We start from the raw sequence: 22,049 nt of genomic DNA on the forward strand, positions 1-22,049 counted from the left end.
TTAAATTGAAGCTATCAACACTTAATACGGGCATGGATATTTTGAGCGATTTGGCCACGAATTGATATCAAATTGGATAAAATAATAATTATACATGCATTATTACATCCACCTAGCTTGTGTCGGCAGTCCAATGAACCACCACTCACAATCAGCCACTTGGCACCTTTCCATTTAATTTCAACGTTGCCATTACCCGCCATCTTTCCAGACCTTACCTTTTATTCAACCACCTCCTTCACCACTCTCAATTCACACTCTCTCTGTATCTCTGCATCTGAACATGGAGGGTTTAATCAAGGGTCTCATAGATGTCGCAATCGGCCACGACGACGACAACAACAACAGCAACGAACAATCGGCTCCCCAGTCTCGTGACGAACGATCCAGATCCACTTGGGCTCAGGTACCTCTGGGTTTTGTGATAGTGGATTTGATGTTATTTAACATGTTTTGTGATGATTTGGGCTTGGAATTGTGCAGGTAGTCACTGGGGAGGAGGATGCGGATCAAGATGGGGGAGATCGGGGACATGATCGGAGACATGGGAATGATTGGAATCGGAGGGACAATGTGGTCTGTGTTGGGCTGAGATTGATTGTGGAATTGAATGTATTTGTGGTTTTGAATTGGATTTTATGTGGAATTGAAATCTAGGGTTTTATTGATTGATTTTGCAGAAACAGGGTCGTTCGCGGCGTGAGGAGGAGTGGGAGGTTGAGGGTTCGAGGATTTCTGGTCAACGACAGCAGGTTAGATCTGTTTTCTTCACCATTCCAAGTGTTGAGATCATTTTTTTCTCATTGTTATACTTCTCTCAAGTCGCTCTAATGTTCTTTCCTTCCAATGAGATTTACACATTTTAAAAGTTTAGATTCACATTTCAGGGTCTTCTTCTTCATAGCTTAACATTGGGAAACTTTGAATTGGCTGATGTGACCCCTTAATCCTATGGGCAGTTCTCTACTAATTCTCTTTTAGCAGACATGGGTCGTATCACTTACCTCATTGAGACCTCTTTGTCTAAACCCATATAGAAGGACAACTACCCAAAGAAAATCCAAAATTTCCTTTGGGAGCTATCGCACAGAGTCATCAGTACCAAAAATGTTCTTCGAAGGCTTATGCTATTCATGGCTTTATCCCCTGGGTGGTGTTCTCTTTGTAAACCTGATGATGAAACCCAGAGTCACATCTTTATATACTGTCCATTTGCAAGGAGATTCTTCCTTTGGCTGGCATTTGGTTTGTCCTAGAAATGTTAAGGATTTTCTCATCTCAGTTCTTATTGGGGCACCCATTCAAGAATATTAAGGCTTTTCTGTGATAAATTTTACATCCCATTTGTAAATTTCATGCATCAATGAATTACATACACACATATATGTATATTATATGTAGACACATACATATATACGTGCATATTAAACATCTGTAGTAGGTATCCTGGTATGTATATCGAGTAAATTGTACAAGCTTTGTTATTTCGACCTCTTCTAAGGTCTTATCATTTGATTCTTATCTCGATATCACTCAAGTTGCTTATCCTAGAAAGAGAAATTTTCCCACAAGTGATGATAAATGCTGTAGTTGCTTTTATTAGAATTATTTTTTTTTTGACATTTTCTTTTATTAGATTCAATTATGTCGATTGATGTTTTCAGCTATTTTATCACTAGTTCAGTCCTAATAGCAGTTTCATTTCCTCCAATCTGATTGATAAAATGGCTGACTTCATATGAATCGTGTGAACAGGGTGAATATGGTAGCGAGCATGGTTACAACAGAGATCAGTGGGCTAAAAAGGTCTTTTTCTCTTGTTTTTTAATTTTCTGTGTTTTCTATTCCATGAAATTGATTGGACCCTTTTTTATCAACGTTTGGTTTTTGATTTTTAGGTTTCGAAATTGAAGCCTATAAATGGGGGTTTCCTTGTTTTGATATCTACTTTTCATATATTTTCACAAACCAAGCCATGTTTAGAAAACTAAAAAAGTAGTTTTAAAAATCTTGTTTTAGTTTATGAATTTAGCAAAGAATTCAAAATGTTTTCTTTAAGAAAGATGAAATTGATGGTAGAAAAATAATATGAAAACATGCACAATGTTCCAAATCTAAAAACCAACAACTAGAAATAAAAAATAAATTGGTTAGCAAACGAGAACTTAGTTCTTTTCACTTATATTTTCTAATGGTATTAACTGGCACAGGAGAGCTCTGAGGAGAACAATGATGGGTGGGAGACTGTTCACAAAAAGGCACCTAGGAAACATCACAAGGTTACTTATCATACGAAAAGTATTTTGACAAATACATGTTGGATGTGTTGTTTTATATGGCCAATTAGTCCATATACTTGCTTGGAAGAGAACTTGTAACAAAATTTCAGTTCTTTTATACATTACATTAAAGAGAGCCTTAACGTTATGCAAGATGTCATTGAGTCTGAATGCCTACCTTGGATGGTGTACGAACATAAAGATGAAATCATTGGTGTAGCTCTTGAAGTAAGCAATGTTTGTAAGCATGATAATCATGGGCATTTATGATGTTTACTTAGAACTAAAAGTTATTTGTGTTTATTAGTTGATAATTGGGGTGTGCAGTAGCATTAGTTAAGGTTAGCAGATCTTGAGTGTGACATATTTAGCTACAGATGCATAATTAGTCATACCTTTTCCAATCGTACTATCTTTTTTCATTTTTTTCCCTTTTTTAGAGCAAGAAACCAAACTTTCATTGAGAAAAATAATAATAATATATAAAGGCATACAAAAAAAAAAAAAAAAAAAAAAAAAAAAAAAAAAAAAAAAAAAAAAAAAAAAAAAAAAAAAAAAAAAAAAAAAAAAAAAAAAAAAAAAAAAAAAAAAAAAAAAAAAAAAAATCATGTTTAATCTTCAAATGGGTGTTCACCTTCGGATCATGCCGTCATCTATGTGGTGGTAGTCTGATGTATGGATGATTCAGAGGATTTGTGATGTTTGATGTTTCTATTACAAGATCATGCTTACCATGCATTTTCACTTAGTTTCTGTGCAAGTCTTTTCGATTTATGACTAGTGGTGAACTTTGAGAGGTTTCATGATAGTTGCTTGGAGTTCAAACAAACTCTAAAATTTACTCCTCTGCAATAAATTTTTAGGTGCAGGTAGAAAATTGGGAAGGATACAAACGGCCTGCCAGTGAACAAAACTATTCTGATGAGGTGGAAGTAGGTGCTGAGCTAGAACCCTCTGAGGACGAGCTTGCTGATTTTGCCCGGGCCTGTAACAAGCTATGGGAACTTGATTTAAATCGTTTGGTACCTGGACAAGATTATGAAATTGATTGTGGTGAAGGAAAAAGGGTCCATGGAAGGGAAGATATGGCACAAGCAAGCCTCTTTAGTTGGGTTAATGAAGACGTATTTAGGAAGCCAACATTTTCACGTTTTTGCTCTCTACTTGATAACTACAATCCCGATCAAGGGAGCAAAGAAGTTGTGACACCTGAGGAGAGGCAAGAGCAGGCTGCATTCATAGAAGAAATTAGTAGAACTGCACCAATTAAGTACCTTCATAAGTACCTTTTATACAAGGGAGTTGCATCAAATGACTATCAAGATTTCAAACGTATGCTGACCAGTCTGTGGTTCGATCTTTATGGTCGGGGTGGAACATCTCATTCCTCTTCTGCCTTTGAACATGTTTTTGTTGGAGAAATCAAGCAACAAGGTGGACAAGAGGTTTCTGGTTTCCACAACTGGCTTCAGGTTAGTGCCTTCCTGAGATTAGCTATCACAAAAGATAATGCTTGAAATTTAAGATATAAATAATCGATCTGTTTAATATTGTATCTAACCGTTGAGGCTCTTCATGTATTCACCAAGGTTAATATTAAGCAAGGGGGCGGAACAAAGAAGGAAAATGTTGCCCTCTTGGCTTGTCTTAGGTTAAAAAACTATATAAAAAGGTAAAAATTTTAAGGTTTTCTCTCTAATTTGCTAATTTCCAAATTATATGTATAATAAGAAAAGTTAGAAAGTAAAATCTTTCTACATCGTTTGTAAACTCTGGATTCTCCCCTTAAATTTCTCCCCTTAAATGGAAATGAACAACTTGGATCAGTTCATCTTAGAATACATTTTTAAATTGTGAAGTTGACTGAGTTCTTGTCCGTAAATGAATATAACGTTTTGTCCCCAAATCTAACGAACCTATCATTTTCTTAATATTAGTATTTTCTTTGCTGGAGTTTCCCGAACTTATTTTCTTCCTTTATGTCTGACTTTTCTTCCATGTGCATTTATTCCAAATCTAGTTTTACCTTGAAGAAGCTAAAGGGAGTGTTGACTATCAAGGTTATATTTTCCCCAGACGACGTGGCCAGTTTGTAAGTAACTCAACTTCACGTTTTTTTCTTTTGGTGGTATTTGATGTTGAGATGTAAAGAAATAAGTTGTGAATGCCCATGCCATGCAGCATCATTCAGGCTATTAAAAGAAACTAAATGATCATTTATGATTCAGGCCTTTTGTGGTTACCATACAAGAATAACCTTCATTTTCCTGACATTCTTCAGACGATTAAATTTGTGTTATTCCACCAAACTTTAGTTTTCATTAGATCAGCCTTTCCCACTTTAAATTCTAGAGCTTGCCTCACTTTTTGGAAGATAAGCATTCTCTTCTCTGTAATCTAAACCATGTCTCTTACTTAACTATTTGTTTGCTAACCCTGCAGCCTGATTCAGAAACTCAATTGCTTACCATTCAGTTTGAATGGAATGGTGTTCTCAAATCTGTCTCAAGCACTTTAGTAGGAGTTAGCCCTGAGTTTGAACTTGCACTGTATACACTATGCTTCTTCCTTGGCGGAGAGGATAACCATGTTGAGCTCGGACCATATCCTGTTAATATCAAGTGCTATCGATTAGGAAACAAAATCGGGTCTGTGTTTCCTGTAGCAGAGTCTTGAAGTTCCTTCGCTGGGATTAATCCAGTTATTTCCTCTACATTTAGCAGTATACATCTAAGTAAGGATTGTATCATAGATTTTGAGATAATGATATCTTTAGAAGGTGACCAAAAATACTGTGTGATGGAATAACATGATTCTCAGGATGTACCCATTAGTTCCTAGAGGATACTTGAACTTTTGTATTATCACATGGATTTGCAAGGGGTGCCTTCATATCTTCCTTATTTTGTAAATGGCTTGTAACGATACTGAGTCAAGCAATTGATGTTTGCTTTCATTTCTTCCCAAAATTGAATTCATGTGCAACATTATCCAAATGCATTTGATTCTCACTTTTCCTTCTATATGCATATTCATTTTGTACCTTTCTCTGCATATTGCTACTATGTAATATCATTTAAATTCAATGCTTATTCTATAACATGGGTAGGAACTTGGATCATATACGTGGTCATCACTCTGTCTCTTACATCTCTATGCTAAACATGCACAATCAGTACCTTGTGAACTGACTGATGGTTTCAGTATATTGTATTGTCTTGGAATGTTCAAACCAGGAGATTAAGTGTCAACTTTTTTTGCCTGGCAAGGCCTAATAATGCAGAACTTCCTCTTGTGATCTAAAATCTTGATTAGTTGTTCCTGAAATTGAGTTTTGTTCTTTATTTTGACGAGAGTAACTTGAATGGCTGCCCTAACTAAGAGATGGAAGTATGCAAAGAAAAAAGACAAGACAAAGGGACGTGTAATGTCAATTCTGTCTTGGATACTGTCTAAAATATCAGTTTCACAGAATTCTTGGAGATTGCAAGATCATTAGGATAACTGAGAAATAGTTTCGGGCAAATATCTTCGGAGTTTAAAGATATTTTAAGGGAAAGAAGGTCTATGTCATACTCCATTTTGGAAGGTAAGCTTCATTTCTTTCATATCTTTATTGTTTAGGAGTTAGTCATATTATTCTTCTTATCTCCATGAAATAGGAAACACTTTTTTCTACAGTTTCACCAATCAACGGGGTTAGTGCAGCTGTGATATTTCTCCCGAAAAGTCAACAGCCTATCTTTTATGGGATAGAAGCTAGACAATGAACCTATCCGATCTGTTTTCTAAGGCAAGGGGCTTGAGCGCTAGGTAGTTACAAGGTAAAGTTTATAAATGTTTCATATATGTAGCATACTCCATTAGGTTATGATACTGGAAATGTTGTCTTTTTTCAGTTCATTCAGTTTCATCTCTATGGCCATCTTACTTAATACATATTGTTATATTGATCAAGACGATACTCACTGCGAGAATGATCTATTTCTATTTTGGTTGTAGGTATAATGGCTTAAACTAGTATGTGGATGACTAAACTTTTAGGCAGAGAAGGTTGGATTCATAAAATACATTACTTTATACACTTGGCTTTGTAGGTGTAACCACTTAGCTTTTTGGGTTCTCATTTGTTTTGTTAGGCTTTTTAGATGGAGACCTTTTAAGTGTTCAATGTGAACAGAGAGAGTTGGTGGTCCAGTGAAAACTTCTAAACTAGAGTTTCTACAAGGTCTTGAGTATAGAACTTGTACACTAACATCCCACAAAAAAATAAGTTAAAAATAAAACAAAACAAAGAAAGGGATGGTTAACAAGTTCAAGGTCTAAAAACAAAATTGGTATCCATTGGAGATCTTTACATTAATTTGTTTATAACATACAAGTGGTCACTCTTAATCTTTGTCATATTTAGAACTTAATTACCATAAAAGTTGATCAAAAAAAGAAGAAAATGTAAAATTTGAGCTCTATTACATTGATACTATGAAGATGGAGATCCACAAAAAACTCAGCCTTGAAATTGAATGAACATGTCTTCCTTTACCCCAAAATGTTGGTACTTTTTTGGTGGTTGTGTTTACCCAAATTCCTTAGCTCAAAATGTAACCTTAACTTTATTAGTATGGTCGAAAGCTAAACGTGTTTTTCTTGAGTCTAAAATTTGATAATCATTTGCTGGAATATAAGTTTTTTGATTAAAAAATATTATAGGATCAAAGAATTCCATTCCAAATATAGTTTCTTGCTTCCAATTTTTGAGAAACGCGTTTATTCTGCAACATTATCAGATGGGACCTTAAAATTTCCAGCCTTAGATCAAAATAATATTTTCTCCCTATCAGGCTATTTTCTTTCCTCCTCATTTTCCTTTTGGCTTTCATGAGCGGGAAAAGGAAAAATGAAAAAAAAAACTTGGGAAGGGATAAGAACTAATGACCTCCACAGAAAAATCTAATGGTTGGCCTAACAATGACATGGCCACAGCTCAGCATAGTTCTTCTTCTTCTCTAAAAGACTGAACTGTCAAAATCGAAGTTTGGATCTTTCCCAATCCAAGTTTCTGCTTTCCTTTCAATCCAATTGGCCAACACAATGAGAATCTTTTGGTCTCCATCTTTCAAATTCAACCTCTCATTTTCATGAGTTAGATTAAAAAAAAAAAAAAAAAAACAGAAAGCCTTGAAATCACTTGAGCACCTCAAGGGAAGAATGTCGTTTTTCTAGCAATAACAGTAAGCTTCTAGCAGAGGAGTGAGATCAGAAAAAAGGGGTGGCTCTTTTGGCTAAGGCTTGTGGTTTATGCTACGCAAAGGTCGCACATTCAAAGCGTGTTTGAATCTTGAATGAGTTTAATAAGGGGAACTCATGATGTCTACAAAGTTTGGGCCTTCTGTTGGGCAGGCTAAAAAAAGCTGAAGGTGGTGGATGCATTTCCTTGAACCTTGCTCTAATGGGTATCTTTGAAAAAAATCTCCTACCAAAAAACAAAATAAAACTAGAAATCTTGCTGCAGATAAGATTTTGATCATATCACCACATTGTGCATGTTGCTCAATATCACCATTTCTTTGGAGCCTATGAAACAAATTTAGAAAGTAATAAGTTCCAATCAGTGGAGCACTGTGGGGATTTTGCTTGGTTTTTACAATTAGAAAACATAAAACCAGGATATGAAAGAAAACTCTTTGTTTCAGCCACATGTGTAAGCTGAAAGATGCCTTCTTCAGTCTTTCTTATCCTAATGAAACCAGCACCAATAAAACTTCAATATTCCCAAAGTTTTTTTTGCCATCCACACATAACAGTGTGAAGAAAAGTCCACAAATCACTTTCTTTGTGGGTTTCTCGTAGTTTTGGCCAAGTAAACTTAACAGAGGAAGAGATGTAGTGTTCAGCTTTTGGGAGAGAGAGAATTCCACTTTTTTCTCTTGCCTTTTTTGGTCTACCAAAAGGGGAAAAATAATAGAAAAGGGATATCAAAACTCAAAGTAAGATATATTAGTCATTTAGATCCCTGATCTTTGAGAATGCTCAGAGTTTAGCCATTGAAGATACATTTTTAGAGCTGCCAAAAATCACTTAAACGTTGGAGAGTAGCTAAAATTTAAAGCTTGCACCAGGACAAGTTCAGTTAGCAGGGTATTGGTCCCCAAAAAAATATCAGAAATATTTTAGCAACTTCAAGATATTTTCTCTCTCAATGATTAGATTTTGCAGCTACTTTTTCTGGTGTGAACAGAATCCATTTGAGAAATTTTAAAGATGTAACGTTAGGGAGCAAAGGAAAATGTAGAACATTTATGAACTTGGTTTTGTTTGGATCAGAAACTTATGCATATATTCGTCAAAAGAAAAAGAACAGCTCAAGGACCCGGGGTAGAGAGAGGCTTCCAATTGTTAGTAATCTTTAGAAGGCTAAGGTGAAAAGATGTTGGATTTGTTAGTTTGAATGGTTTGGCTTACCTTTGCATTGTTATAGATATGATTGAAATGGCATATTGGCATTGTTTATAACTAGAACTTCTAAATGAACTTTTGGGGTTTTGATTTTTATAATTCAAAGAATATGGAAGTAAATAAACGCGTAATATCGAAAACGGCTTTGAAAAGGTAAAGCCAACAAGTTTTGATTTAATGTACTTTTTCCTTTTAAACGCTAGCCCACAGCCTTTGTTGTCTCCTTCAAAGTTTAAAAGTGTGGAAACATTTTTCATAGATCTTTGTTCATATATATGCAGCATCTTCATACATTTCTATACCTTCTCTTGTGTAAGACGTTCTGCTGAAAAATGACTTTAATGTTACGGTCATCGACTTCTTTCATCCATCTGAATGATACCAAGATCATAAAGGCTCCTCTTCTTGAAGATCTCCATGGCATAATCTCCTTCAAGCAAGCAAAGCCACCGAGCTGTCTCCGAATAAGAAGTTCCTTACAGGAGATTAAGATGGAAAGGGGTAGTAACAAAATGGAGAAACTTCACTCTCTATCTTTGAATCAGCACACAAATGACTTGAGAGTTCCTGTGTTTGTAATGCTTCCTCTTGACACGGTTAGTCTTGGAGGGAGTTTGAACAAACCTCGAACAACGAATGCGAGTTTGATGGCCTTGAAGAGTGCGGGTGTGGAAGGAGTTATGGTGGATGCTTGGTGGGGATTGGTGGAGAAAGATGGACCTATGAAATACAACTGGGAAGGTTATGCTGAGCTTGTGCAGATGGTTCAAAGGCATGGCTTGAAGCTCCAAGTAGTCATGTCTTTTCATCAGTGTGGAGGGAATGTTGGAGATTCTTGCAGGTAACAATCCAAGCAAGGATTCTTTCTCAATTGACTTTGGAAAATTCCTAACCTTCTCTCTTTTATCTTTCAGCATTCCTTTGCCACCATGGGTGCTTGAAGAAATAAGCAAGAACCCAGATCTCGTTTACACAGACAAATCAGGCAGAAGGAATCCGGAATACATCTCGTTGGGATGTGATTCGTTACCCGTGCTCAAAGGAAGAACGCCAATCCAAGTTTATGCTGATTACATGAGGAGCTTCCGGGATCGATTTAGAGACTACTTCGGAGAAGTAATCATGGTATGCATCTACAACTCATTTAGATCTCTCCTTCATCTTCATATTCGCCTACTGAAGTTCATTTGCAACTACAGGAAGTTCAAGTTGGGGCTGGTCCATGTGGGGAACTCAGATATCCATCTTATCCAGAGAGCAATGGAACTTGGAGATTTCCAGGAATTGGGGAATTCCAATGTTATGACAAGGTATCCATGATAGACTCGATATACGTATTTCGTATTAATCTCGAATGTATTTGAGAATAGTGATAACAGGATCTTGCTACATCAAATATCAAACTAGGGGCTGTTGAGCAACTCGAACTTATGTATGATATGTGTTCTGTGTTGAACAGTATATGAGAGCATCCCTGGAGGCAGCAGCAGAGGCCATTGGAAAAAGAGACTGGGGAAGCAGTGGAGGACCAAATGATTCAGGTCAATACAACCAATTCCCTGAAGATTCCGGATTCTTCAAAAGGACAGGAACATGGAACTCGGAATATGGAAAATTCTTTCTCGAATGGTACTCAGGTGAGCTATTACAGCACGGCGATAGAGTCATTTCAGCTGCAAAGGGAATTTTCCATGGAACTGGTGCAAAGCTATCAGCAAAAGTAGCTGGCATTCACTGGCATTATGGTACACGATCCCATGCTGCCGAGTTAACTGCCGGGTACTACAACACTCGACACCGAGATGGTTACTTGCCTATTGCAAAGATGCTGGCTAAACATGGAGTTGTGTTGAACTTCACTTGTATGGAAATGAAAGATGGACAGCAGCCTGGCTATGCGAATTGCTCACCAGAAGGATTGGTTACACAAGTGAAGATGGCTACAAGGGATGCTAAGGCTGAACTTGCGGGTGAAAATGCATTGGAAAGGTATGATATAGCAGCTTATGAGCAAATTTTAGCTACGAGTAGATCAGAATCTGGAAATGGTTTGGCTGCATTCACTTACTTGAGGATGAACAAGGACCTTTTTGAACCCCAAAACTGGAGGAACTTGGTCGAGTTCGTAAAGAGAATGTCAGAAGGTGGTCGGAACTGGAGACTACCTAAATCTGACTGCTGTGGCAGTGATCTTCGTGTTGGATTCATCAAGGAAAAGAAGATCGAGAAAGTTGTTGTGGTGTAGAGGTGATATCATAGTGTGTTATAGTTGAAGGATAAAAAGGAGAAACAAAAAGAGAATAGGGACAGTCTAAACTCTTATAATGTTTTTACCCTCATACATGATGTTTGTAATTATCGAGTCTCTATGTAAAAATGGATCGAGAAGGGATCTATTGCATAAATATAGGCAAGTGAATAAAACGGACAAATCTTCGACAATCCAAAATCAAGGAATTTTAAAACACATTTCTCCTAAAAAATACTAGCCATATCGCGAGGCTCTAAAGCTCACTCGAGCACAAGAAAGGTATTTGTAAAGAGAGCTTTTTTGTGGGTATTTTTTAAACTCGAGCAACCTTCAAAGTGCAACACTCATTTCAATATCAAATTAATTAATATTTTGATAATAACAAAACCCGTTTTAATTAAGTAGAATTTAAAACGCCTAATCACCGAAGAGTGAAAACTCTAATCCTTAAAAAAAAATCGAGAAGGGTTTTATTCCTATTCTTAAAAGATGCTTAAGATGCTTGTTTATAGTGTTCGATAAAATTAATTTTTCATATTTTATATCTATCTTACTAGTTCGATTAATTATCTATTATTAAAAAAATTACGATAATTATGCATCACTCCTTAATCATACAGATCCAACACATCCAATCTTACAACCATTACAGTAGAAGGTCAAAACTTTTCATAGAGAGGTTCATACCTTTCCTTGTCTTCCAATCATGCCATGCTTTTGATCAACAAATCTTGGAGATAACAGAACGCCATGAGATTGTTGTTTCTGGCTACTGCTCGAGCTTGAGCTCGTTTTCTCTTCCGACATTACTAGCGCTTTCTGTAAGCTTTCTACTACTTCTGTCATCGTTGGCCGATTCATTGCATTCTTGTTCAGGCACCGGTCTGCCAACTTTGCAACTTCCCGGGCGGAGGACAAGGAATACTGGTTTCTGAGTCGAGGATCGATTAGCATGGTGAACATACTACTGTCAACTGGAAACTGTCTCACCCATTGAAGAAGTTTCTGCTCTCCCGTGGGTCGGTTTCTATCCAATGCTCGTCTGCCTGTGAGGAGTTCATACAAAACCACACCGAAACTCCATACGTCACATTGGCTCTTGAGACGGCCCGTTTCAACATATTCAGGAGCAGCGTATCCATGTGTTCCAACCACCTGACAGGCGAAAAAACAGCCATTTGAGATAGGGCAATATAGATCCAACCTAAGCATCTAAATCCAGGGAATGAGACGTCTAGTTCACATCCTGTCACCATGATATATTTCACACGAGACGCATAAAACTTCGAGCAACTAAATCGAACATGAAAGCTACCATACGTACTGCTGTAGAAACGTGTGTGTGATCACCACTTGGTCCTTCTCTAGCAAGACCAAAATCTGAGAGTTTAGGCTTGAAGTTCTCGTCCAATAGCACGTTCGATGATTTAAAATCCCGATATATCACCTACACAAATAAATGTACGAGCAAAAAATGATCAATGAATTGAAATGATAGGATTCCATAAATATATAAATCAGGCAATAGTAAAGGAAAAAAGTTAACAAAGAGAATTATAATCGCTACTCGATGCAGCAAAAGGCCATAGCATCCGTCCAGTACTAATATCGGTTCTTTATAGCAAAAGCTTAACGCTTTACCACTCGCAAGCACAACGTGTTGGACAGATATTTCGGGATTTCTTTTCTTGTTTTTTTTTTTTTTTTTTTTTAATATCCATGATTGTTCGAACTAGCTTGCATGCACTTCAACTATTTCTCATGGGGCACATTTTGTGACCAAGTTAACTTATATGATATCAAATCCTAGGTACGAGACCACAACCGTTTGCACTCATTTATTTCCAAGGATTTCTATTGCAATGAGATGTTCATAAGGTTGAACCACATTGCTAATGAAACACAATGGTGGGTTGCAAAGATTTGGTTTCTGTTGTTCGTTGGCAAGAAATTTCACCAACAATGTTTAAGCTCAAAATCTTCCAACTGAAATTCAAAATTAACGATACAGTTACCGAACAAAAGAGAAAGCACATAAATCGAACCTGTGTTTCTAATCCTCCGTGTAGATAAGCCAAGCCCTGAGCTGCACCAATGCTAATCTCTACTCTTTTCTTCCATGGGAGAGTCGGCGACATTCTTTGGAAAAGATGGTGCTCCAAGCTCCGATTGGGAAGGAACTCGTAGACTAACAGCCTCTGGATTCCTCTCTCACCATTCTCAGCAGCATAACCCAGAAGTTTAACTAAATTTGGATGATCAACTACACTGAGAAACTGAACTTCTGCAAGCCATTCTTTATGACCCTGAATAACAAAAACTCCGACCGTAAGAATCACTACTACACAAATAAACAGTGCAAAGTTCAAATCTACTTACTTTTTCATATAAAATGTAATGTTTTATTAGCGAATCTGTTCAGATGGTACATTTTATCCCTTGACTTGAGAAGAACATTCAAATATTCTAAAGAAAACATTAAGAACAAAAGAACAGCCCATAAACGATATGAACAAATGAAAGGACACAAAAATGTCAACCAAATGAAAGTCAGCTGGCTTTCATTCTTTAGAGTACTATGTTGCTTAGCTTAGAGAATATTCTATGCAGCAGATGATTTGAATATTGATAAACACTGATATATGATTAATCACAATGCTTTTAAAATAATGAAGGCAATAACCTGCAAGCTATGCTGGTTGAGTTTTTTAATGGCGACCACAACAGGTTCATCATTGGTAGTTGAGGGCTTAACTCTTCCTCTGTACACAGTTCCAAAACCACCCTCCCCAATCTTCAGCATCCTGCTGAAGCCATTTGTTGCATCAATAAGATCTTGGAGGGAGAAAACCCTCAAATTATGCTCCTTCTCTTTGAATAATTCAGGAATACTCCTCGATGGTAATGAATTTGACGGTCCGAAACCATTTTTGGTGGCGGAATTGTTGGATTTATCCCCTTGGTTCAACTCTGGAGCGGATTTGGATATTCCTTTGGATTTGGATTTCCCCTTTGGATTAAAGAAACACTTCATATCTTTTTAAATAAGCTAATTCTTTCCGACAGAAGCAAGAAAGTCACCAATTCAAAAGGACAGTGTTCATTCGAAAACAAGAAATTCAAAGGAACTTAGAGAGAGAGACGGAGATGGAATCAGAGCGAACAAGAACCCCACGTGAAAGACCCATAAGCCAAATAGAGAGAAAAAAGGCGATTATAAAGAACAAAAGGCAAAACAGAGAAACCTAATAGACAGTTCAGCAGCAGGATGTGAACAAATAAAGAAAACCCAGATGGAATCGGAGCGAAAAAGAGAAATTAAACGTGAAGTGAGTGAAGAAAACGAAAAGAAATCGAAAAGGAATTGCTACAAAAAGCGAAGCAATCGAGCAAATAAGTGGAAAACATAAGAAAAACGCATCAAATCGAAAAGGAATTGCTAGAAAAAGCGAAGCAATCGAGCAAATAAGTGGAAAACATAAGAAAAACGCATCAAATCGATTGTGAGAAATACAGGGGGAAGATTAAATAATCATAATCGGAGCAAATATCGTGTATGAAAAGAAAAGAGCGATGAAAAGGACAGAAGTACATACCAGATTTTCCACGGCGGCAATGACCGAATGGAAGACCTTTCAAATATGATATCATCAATGGGGTGTTTGCGATCATTATAACGTCATATTAACGCGGTGGGTGTTTGTTCATATGTGATCGATGGAACGACTGAACTTTGAACGCACTCATTCTTTTTCTTCAATTCTTCAAACCCTAGAATGGGAAATGGGGACCCTACGGAAACACTGGGGTTTCAAATCTTCACTAAATTTTTTTCATTTTCTATGTTTCAATTCTTTTTTAGTCAAACTTCACAAACAAAAACATGTTCTTGAAATTACTTCATTTTTTAAATTTTGCTTTCCGGAAATCTTGGGTGGGTGGGCTCAACCCAACTCTCTCTTTTCCGGTGGGGTGGATTAACACGACCAAGAAAATGTCAACCTATTGCAAAAGTTCAGCAAACCATCCGATTGTATTAAGGTAATAGTCATCTCTCATCGTGGAAGAAGGATTTGATCATTCGAATCATACTAAAATTATGTAATATCCTCTTTTCAATTACATCAATGGAGTCCTTTGTTCGACATTCGAGGATTTGTCAATCTATTGGCACGGCTAAGTTTAGAACATGACTCTAATACCATGTTAGACAAACATGACTCTCCACAATGGGTATGATATTGTCACCCAAAAGGCCTCATACGAATAGAGTTAGTATTGCTCACTTATAACCCCATGATCATTCCCTAAATTAGTCAGTGTGGGATTTTCATCATCCAACACAACTATCTTAGCCCCCAACTAACTCTCAAATTTATTTTATTAAGACTTCCTACTTAATAAAATATTTTGAACATCAAACATTGAAAAATATGGATAAAATTTGTAGAAAAGAAAAGGTAAATAAATAATAAACAAAATCGAGCCCAAACTTCACGTTCAAAAATCGAATCACTATCCAAAATCGAAATATTTTTAAAAACATTTTTGCACGTATTAATCATAATAGAGAATTTCGTTCTTTTTTTATTTTATTTTTATTTTTTATAAAGTTTAGAAATTGAAAATGTTTTGTATTTTAAATTTGGATTTCAACGTCACAAAAATTAATTTTAATATTTAAATTTTTTTTTAACAATATTGTTTTCCTATTTAAAACTTTGATTATGACTTTTTTTTCTTTTTTCTTTTTGGCTAAGTTGGATGTTACCGTTTATTTTAATATTCCAAACATTTTAATACATCCACTAAAAAGTTAATTAATAAAAAAGTATTCTTATTTGTCACGATATTAAAAAATTAATATTATTCCAAAAATTTGAAAAATATTTTCGAAAAATACTAAAAAGCATATAATATTATTTATTCTCCGAAACAAAATGTATACACTTTAAACAACAAAAGCTATATAATTTTCAATGTTTGAACTCGTAATCCTCACGTTAATATGTCTAAGTGTAGTAGTTCACGCTCTACGAATATGATAAAAATTAGTAGAGAATTTAAACCATGAGGGTTAGGTGCACCAAATGAATCTAATTCAAACCGTGGGCGGCATATAGCATTAAGTCCACGTACCAACCAAGAAAAAGGTTGTTGGATTTAATGTAGTTAACGCATATGGGCGAAATGATATTAATGTGGACTAAGAACATAGAGGAAATTTTGCATAAATAAATAACTTGTGCAATCAAATACTCGCATTAAAAACATACACCAACCATCGATAAATACATGTACCAACCAAACTGCAAGAACGGAGTAATGCATGAATGGAGACGGTAGATGAGAGAATTATGAAAACCTTCTTTGCTCGTGTTCTTGCTTCCTATTTCAATTTTTCCCCGGTAATTCATTCCATTTTTTCTATTTTTATATTTTTAATAGATAATTTTTTATTTTTCAATCTAATTTCTATTAAAAGACTGTAATAATTTTTTACCAGAAAAAAATATAATATTGACACAATATATGTCACTCAAAATGTGAATAGATTTGAAAATAATATTATTATTTAAGGAAACAATATCGATTGAATGAGAAATATAATTGGAATCGAAGTTTCAATCTTTATTGATATTTACAACGTTTAAATAGGATACAAGTTATCAACTAATACCTACCAATAAGAAAAATATAAACTAATTAAATATTGACAATAAAATAAAATATACTACTAATCAAATTATAAACAGAAAAATATTAACGGATTACGAATATCTTGACTAATTCAAAATAGCAATAAGTTACACTAAATTCTGACAAATATAATGTTGAAAATAATTTCTAAAAATTCAATTTTCAATAATACAATATAGTATTTCATATATATATATATATATAGGGGGTGAAGATTTGGCGGGATCGAAGATGAGAATGAGGAATATAATCTCGTCCCTATTTAGGTAACAAGAAAAATCTTTTTTTTCCTCCCACATTCTCCATTTAAATAAGGATTCTCATCCCGTTTTGAGCTGATCACGATCTTACCGATTAAGTGAATATATCTAGAAAAACAAAATACGTAAGTGAATGGATGAAGAAAAAAAACCAGTGTGGGTGAAGAAGTTCAAACCCTAGGATTAAAGATTTGGTAAGGAAAATCTTATAATTAGTGTTATGAATCTTGAAACGCGTAAAAGAAGAGATGAATCAAGGGATTAAAGGAACACAATGGAAAGTAAGATTTGGAGAAGGAGATGGAACACGAGGAATTCGACAACTATAGATACGGAAAAAGAAGAAAATGATAAGCAAAACCACCTCCATCAAAGGAAAATGTGACACCCGAATAAATAAAAGGTACATGAATGAGCTGAGACCTCACCAAATGAGAACGATTAGGATGATAAGAAGAATTAAAAGTTATATATGTTATAAGAGTTTGATTAGTTCAATAGCTTATGTTTATAGCTTAGTTATTCTTATGTCAAGAGAGAGTTGAGTGAAGACAAAACTTTAGGTAGATCCCTCACTTCGATGGTCACTATGATCATTAGAGTGAGCTTATGGAAAATTTGCTCAGAGCAAAGGGTGTACGGAGTGTGGTAGAGATGGATTTCTCATGACTGAGTTACAAAAGGGTCACCTTGATGATGATAGACTCAAAATCACCAAGTAAAGCATTACCTCTTCCAAGCAATTGATCGTACTGTTTTTGAACAAATCTTGGATCGTCGCACAGCCAAGATTGTTTGGGACTCAATGAAGCAGAACATTTGGTGGAAACCTTCATTAAGGAGAGAATTTGAGATCTTAGAGATGAAGAAGGATGAAAGTATTACAGGTTATTTTGCAAGAGTGACGATAATCTCCAACAAGATTCAAGCAATGGAGAAGATATGCAATTTTAGAAAAAATTGTGTACCCTAAATGAAAATTTTGAGGAATCCAAAGATACTGATAACATGTCCATTGAGGAATTACAAAGTTCACTGGTGGTGCATGAACAAAAATTTCAAAAATCCAGTATTAATGGAGAGGAGCAAGTTCTAAAAGTCGAAGGACGAACGAAAATAAGTAACAGAGGATGAGGAACTTAGAGGGTAGAGGACGCAAGAGATGAAGATTAACTTTCAACAAAGCAACTGTTGAATGTTATAGGTGCCATTACTTAGATCATTTTCAATATGGATGTCCTAGGATGAATAAGGAAATGAATTATGCAGAGCTGGAAGAAGAGGATGAAATGTTGTTAATAGCTCCTATGGAAAGACATGAAGCAAAAAGAAGTGATGCTGGTTCTTAGATTCTGGTTGCTGAAACCATATGTGTGCAAGTGAAGGTATGTTTTCAAGCTTAGACAGAACATTTTCCCACATTGTCAAACTTGGAAATAATACAAAGTATGAAAGTTATGGGAAAGGGTGCATTGAAAGTAATGTGTATTAGGTACCTAAACTCAAAAATAATCTTTTGAGCATTTAGTAATGTGTATTGGGTATCTGAACTCAAAAATAATCTCTTGAGCGTTGCACAACTACAAGAAAAATGAGTAACACTGTTGTTTAAAGATGGTGTATGTAGCATTTATTATCCACAAAAAGGAAAAATAACATAGTCAATTATGAGCGCAAATCGGCTGTTTATTTTGCGTTTCAAATATGGATCGGTTAACACTTTAGCACCTCGTTGGGGTCACCAGCTTCAAGGAAGGCATGAAGTTATTTTCTTGTAGAAAAATCATAAACATTTTATCATTTTAAATGTTTCAAAAAGACGTGGAAAAGGAAATTTGAAGGACAGAGGAGGAGAATTAAACTCTCCAGAATTCAACAATTTTTGCAAACAACATGGAGTGAAGACAGATAGACGAGGAGAATTCAACTCTGTAGAATTCAACAATTTTTACAAACAATATGCACGAAGGACAAATAGAGGAGGAGAATTCAACTCTCCAGATTTCAATAATTTTTGCAAACCGCATGGAGTGAAGACAATTGAACATAGCCTATACTCCACAGAAAAATGGAGTTGCAATGTGCTTTCTGACTCCAACTAATTTTTGACAATAAGTTCGAGAGAGATCCTTACCCGAATTTGATTAGTTCAAAATAGGCATAGTATTTTTAGGTAGTTTAAATATTTTCTAAGATTTTAGAGTATTTTTTAAGTAGATAGTTTAAACGTTGAGAAAAACCTCTCACAAATACTTCCTTCATATATACAAAATCTCTCTCAAGTTTAGTCACTCACCGGATTCCACAATCTCGTTCTAAGGCCGGAGAATTGTGGAGAAGACACTAGTGGTGGTTCGAAACCAGTTCGTAAGGAAAAAGAAACTTGAGCGACAAAATGTTAGTATTCAAACTCATTGAGTTTTAATGCTTTTGAACATGCTAGTTAATTCACCATAATTGATGTACTTAGAGTGTTTAAGATCCAAATTGCTTACGCATGTGTTATATTAACACCATCAGCTGTTAAAATTTTCCTACGATACCACAAGAGTTCGATCGTGATGGAGACAAAAATGTAATGGACTTAAAAACACAAATTAACGAGTGGGTCACATGCCTCCATAGTCTTGTCCATTGATGGAGAATACTTTTGAAGTGTTTAATTGATGCACGTCAAAATTTGTAATTATTTTATCCTTAGAATCATAATTATTCGGTGTTGAACACGACGATAAAATTATTAATTGAGTTAAAATTACTTTTACGATAAATTTGAATTATTAATATTAAAGAATAAGGATCTTAGAATATTTTTTTAGACGGGAAAATAAATATTTCCAATCTTAATTAGATTTGAGTCAAATGATTGTGTGAGATGAAACCTGAGAAATTGACACAAAAACCAATAAAATGATGGAAAGTGAAGTTTATTTGTATTATTTTTGTTGGATTCTGAAAAATTGAACGAGTAAAATAAAGAATTCCAATTATTATTGTTATACGAGCGCAATTTCGAGAACTCTTTGTCTAATTTGGATAAGGTAATAGGAAGGTGTGAAGAGAACAAATCGAGTAAGAAATCAGACAATTTTATCATTTGGAACCCGTCTTATAAGAGAGAGAGCGAAGTGGAAAGATCTCAGTCTCATACCATTCTAGTGGCTCGACCATTAACCAATGACACAAATTAAAAAATCCCTAGTTCTTTTATGAAGGACACTCGGCCAAATCTATTAGTAACAAATTCCTCATATATCTAGTGGCGTCTATCCAAAAGATACTCTAAAGTGGTCTGCTTGAAGAAGACCATGACCAATTCATATGGCCTTTTTGATGTACGTTAGTGACGGAGACATCTTAAATTGGTCCACCGGCATCATAATCCGTCCTCTACGTTTAGAAACTACAAGCTCAGTAGAATTATTATTAAGTGGGACGTTAAGGTCTAAGGTAGGAAACTTATAACTTTTAACTCAAAATTTTAAAAATATGCCCTAATAACGAAAAGCACAAAGGCCATTATGGTTACAAAAGAGAAAGAAATGTGTGATATGTATTAGGAGTCTACATTCAACTCGACAACAACTCGGACCAACTCAACCTGAACTATAAGGGTTGGGTTCATTTTTCTGAACCCGAACGGAATTGGTTCGGTTTTGGGTTCGTGGGACAAAACCTTTAGGTTGACCCAAGCAAAATAAAAATATATTAATATATTAAGAATCCATCAGTTGGGTTTGCCAGAGTCGTACTTTGCCCAGTAGACTCACGTTAAGCAAATACATGGTATTGTTTATTTAATTTCATGATCTATGCTTATAATTTTTTTTTTTATTTTAATCTCAAGCAATATCGGTATTTAGTTTTTAGTTTTATGATAATGTTGAATCATAAATAAAACTTTTAAAAAAAAATTTGACAACTCAAACTCAAACCCAACCTGAACTCTTGGGTTGGGTCAAAAAGAACCCTCAACCCAACCCAACCCAACCCGGTCCATGTACACTCCTAATATGTACTCCAGATGATTGATTGATATTATCTTCTTGTTGATTTTGTATGAATGCTTATCTGCCTAACAAGCATGCATGAATGTCTTAAGTTAAGAATAGGGGGTTAAAGCTATGTCATTTTCATGTTGACCTAGGTTAGTACGTTTTTGGTATATCGAGCACCTTAAGATTGTGAGCAATGATCAGTGGTCAAGACCAAAATGCTCCCAAAAATTTAGATTAGCTCCTTGGAGCTAGTCTCGAGTGGCCTTAAAATTGTGAGTTTGAGATTTAAATCTCCTAGACGACATAAGAACCTAGTAAACCTCCACAACACCCAATAAAATTAAAGAGAGCTTACAAGGTTGCTAGATGTGTGGACGCTATCACCTGAGATTGTGTAACGCCTTAGCTCCAACGAGAGTTAATATTCTCGATTCTTCCTTTTAAGACAAACTTTTGAGATCGAATTTAAAGATGGAGAAAAGAGAAAATGCTTGAAATGATCCTAAAAAACCTTTAATATATATATAAAATAAAATAATTAAAAAATTTGGAAATATTGTTTAAAATCAACCGAGGGGCAAAATAGTCCTTTTGCCATTTTCATACCATATGAACTTGAAGAAAATTGTAAATTCAATTTACGACACGATAAATCAAGTTCTATTAAAATTGAACTCATGTTACAATCAGTTTCACATTAAGAAGTATCAAGTATCATTTATGTAAAAGTTTTAAGATACTTCAAATGTAGTTTCATTTATTATGGTTACATATTCACGATAATTAAAATCTACATTTGTTTCATTAATGTATTTTAAGTTTAAAGATTTTTTTATTTATTTAGATTACATTTACGCTAATTATGGATGGTTATAAAATATAAATGTTACAAACTCTTGAAATGTCAAGAGTTTCCTTTTGAGGTTATATAAAATCAAAATCATTATTGTTATCTAAAAAGAGCATTTGGGCGTTCCTTGACCCAATGACTTAGTTTCTTTGCAATTCAATGTAGTTTAGATTGCATGTTTAGAATCATTCTAATTTTACTTTACCTTATGATTCCTTCCGATATTTGATCTAAAAAGTTAATTCAAATCTTATT

General features: G+C 35.1%; 3 protein-coding genes across 5 annotated transcripts; 2 read left to right on the top strand and 1 right to left on the bottom strand.

The window, feature by feature from the left end:
• The first annotated feature begins 211 nt into the window (after window positions 1-211).
• LOC111498407 (poly(U)-specific endoribonuclease-B-like) lies at window positions 212-5,302 on the top strand. The gene is made up of 8 exons (XM_023149640.1): window positions 212-406; window positions 484-576; window positions 681-752; window positions 1,756-1,806; window positions 2,211-2,279; window positions 3,143-3,751; window positions 4,300-4,371; window positions 4,722-5,302. Exons 1-8 carry the CDS (start codon window positions 284-286, stop codon window positions 4,953-4,955), a joined length of 1,323 nt encoding a protein of 440 aa, XP_023005408.1. The 5' UTR covers window positions 212-283; the 3' UTR covers window positions 4,956-5,302.
• Window positions 5,303-5,391: 89 nt separating this feature from the next.
• Window positions 5,392-11,184, top strand: LOC111498385 (beta-amylase 3, chloroplastic-like). Of its 2 annotated transcripts, none has more exons than XM_023149603.1 (6): window positions 5,392-5,868; window positions 5,961-6,103; window positions 9,017-9,576; window positions 9,650-9,860; window positions 9,935-10,045; window positions 10,195-11,184. In XM_023149603.1, exons 3-6 carry the CDS (start codon window positions 9,068-9,070, stop codon window positions 10,978-10,980), a joined length of 1,617 nt encoding a protein of 538 aa, XP_023005371.1. In that variant the 5' UTR covers window positions 5,392-5,868; window positions 5,961-6,103; window positions 9,017-9,067; the 3' UTR covers window positions 10,981-11,184. The 2 variants fall into 2 exon arrangements, with proteins under 2 accessions (XP_023005371.1, XP_023005373.1); XM_023149605.1 differs by having other exon boundaries at window positions 9,053-9,576.
• Window positions 11,185-11,556: 372 nt separating this feature from the next.
• Window positions 11,557-14,789, bottom strand: LOC111498419 (probable serine/threonine-protein kinase PBL19). 2 transcript variants are annotated; one of them, XM_023149662.1, is made up of 5 exons: window positions 14,583-14,789; window positions 13,670-13,996; window positions 13,032-13,292; window positions 12,311-12,433; window positions 11,557-12,141 (listed from the first exon to the last, which is right to left on the bottom strand). In XM_023149662.1, exons 2-5 carry the CDS (start codon window positions 13,787-13,789, stop codon window positions 11,668-11,670), a joined length of 978 nt encoding a protein of 325 aa, XP_023005430.1. In that variant the 5' UTR covers window positions 13,790-13,996; window positions 14,583-14,789; the 3' UTR covers window positions 11,557-11,667. The 2 variants fall into 2 exon arrangements, with proteins under 2 accessions (XP_023005430.1, XP_023005429.1); XM_023149661.1 differs by lacking the exon at window positions 14,583-14,789 and having other exon boundaries at window positions 13,670-14,533.
• Window positions 14,790-22,049: the final 7,260 nt, after the last annotated feature.

Source organism: Cucurbita maxima, unplaced genomic scaffold (assembly GCF_002738345.1).
Source record: "Cucurbita maxima cultivar Rimu unplaced genomic scaffold, Cmax_1.0 Cma_Scf00025, whole genome shotgun sequence".
NCBI classification, from domain to species: domain Eukaryota; kingdom Viridiplantae; phylum Streptophyta; class Magnoliopsida; order Cucurbitales; family Cucurbitaceae; genus Cucurbita; species Cucurbita maxima.

Bases quoted from the DNA above. Each gene is read 5' to 3' on its own strand.
- LOC111498407 (XM_023149640.1), top strand. From the start codon at position 284: ATGGAGGGTTTAATCAAGGGTCTCATAGATGTCGCAATCGGCCACGAC. The intron at 1,807-2,210 runs GTCTTTTTCTCT...TAACTGGCACAG, and splicing joins GAGATCAGTGGGCTAAAAAG to GAGAGCTCTGAGGAGAACAA. The intron at 4,372-4,721 runs GTAAGTAACTCA...CTAACCCTGCAG, and splicing joins CCAGACGACGTGGCCAGTTT to CCTGATTCAGAAACTCAATT.
- LOC111498419 (XM_023149661.1), bottom strand. From the start codon at position 14,020: ATGAAGTGTTTCTTTAATCCAAAGGGGAAATCCAAATCCAAAGGAATA. The intron at 13,293-13,669 runs GTTATTGCCTTC...TTTGTTATTCAG, and splicing joins TCAACCAGCATAGCTTGCAG to GGTCATAAAGAATGGCTTGC. The intron at 12,142-12,310 runs GTACGTATGGTA...TTCGCCTGTCAG, and splicing joins ACACACACGTTTCTACAGCA to GTGGTTGGAACACATGGATA.
- LOC111498385 (XM_023149603.1), top strand. From the start codon at position 9,068: ATGACTTTAATGTTACGGTCATCGACTTCTTTCATCCATCTGAATGAT. The intron at 9,577-9,649 runs GTAACAATCCAA...TTTATCTTTCAG, and splicing joins AATGTTGGAGATTCTTGCAG to CATTCCTTTGCCACCATGGG. The intron at 9,861-9,934 runs GTATGCATCTAC...TTGCAACTACAG, and splicing joins ACTTCGGAGAAGTAATCATG to GAAGTTCAAGTTGGGGCTGG.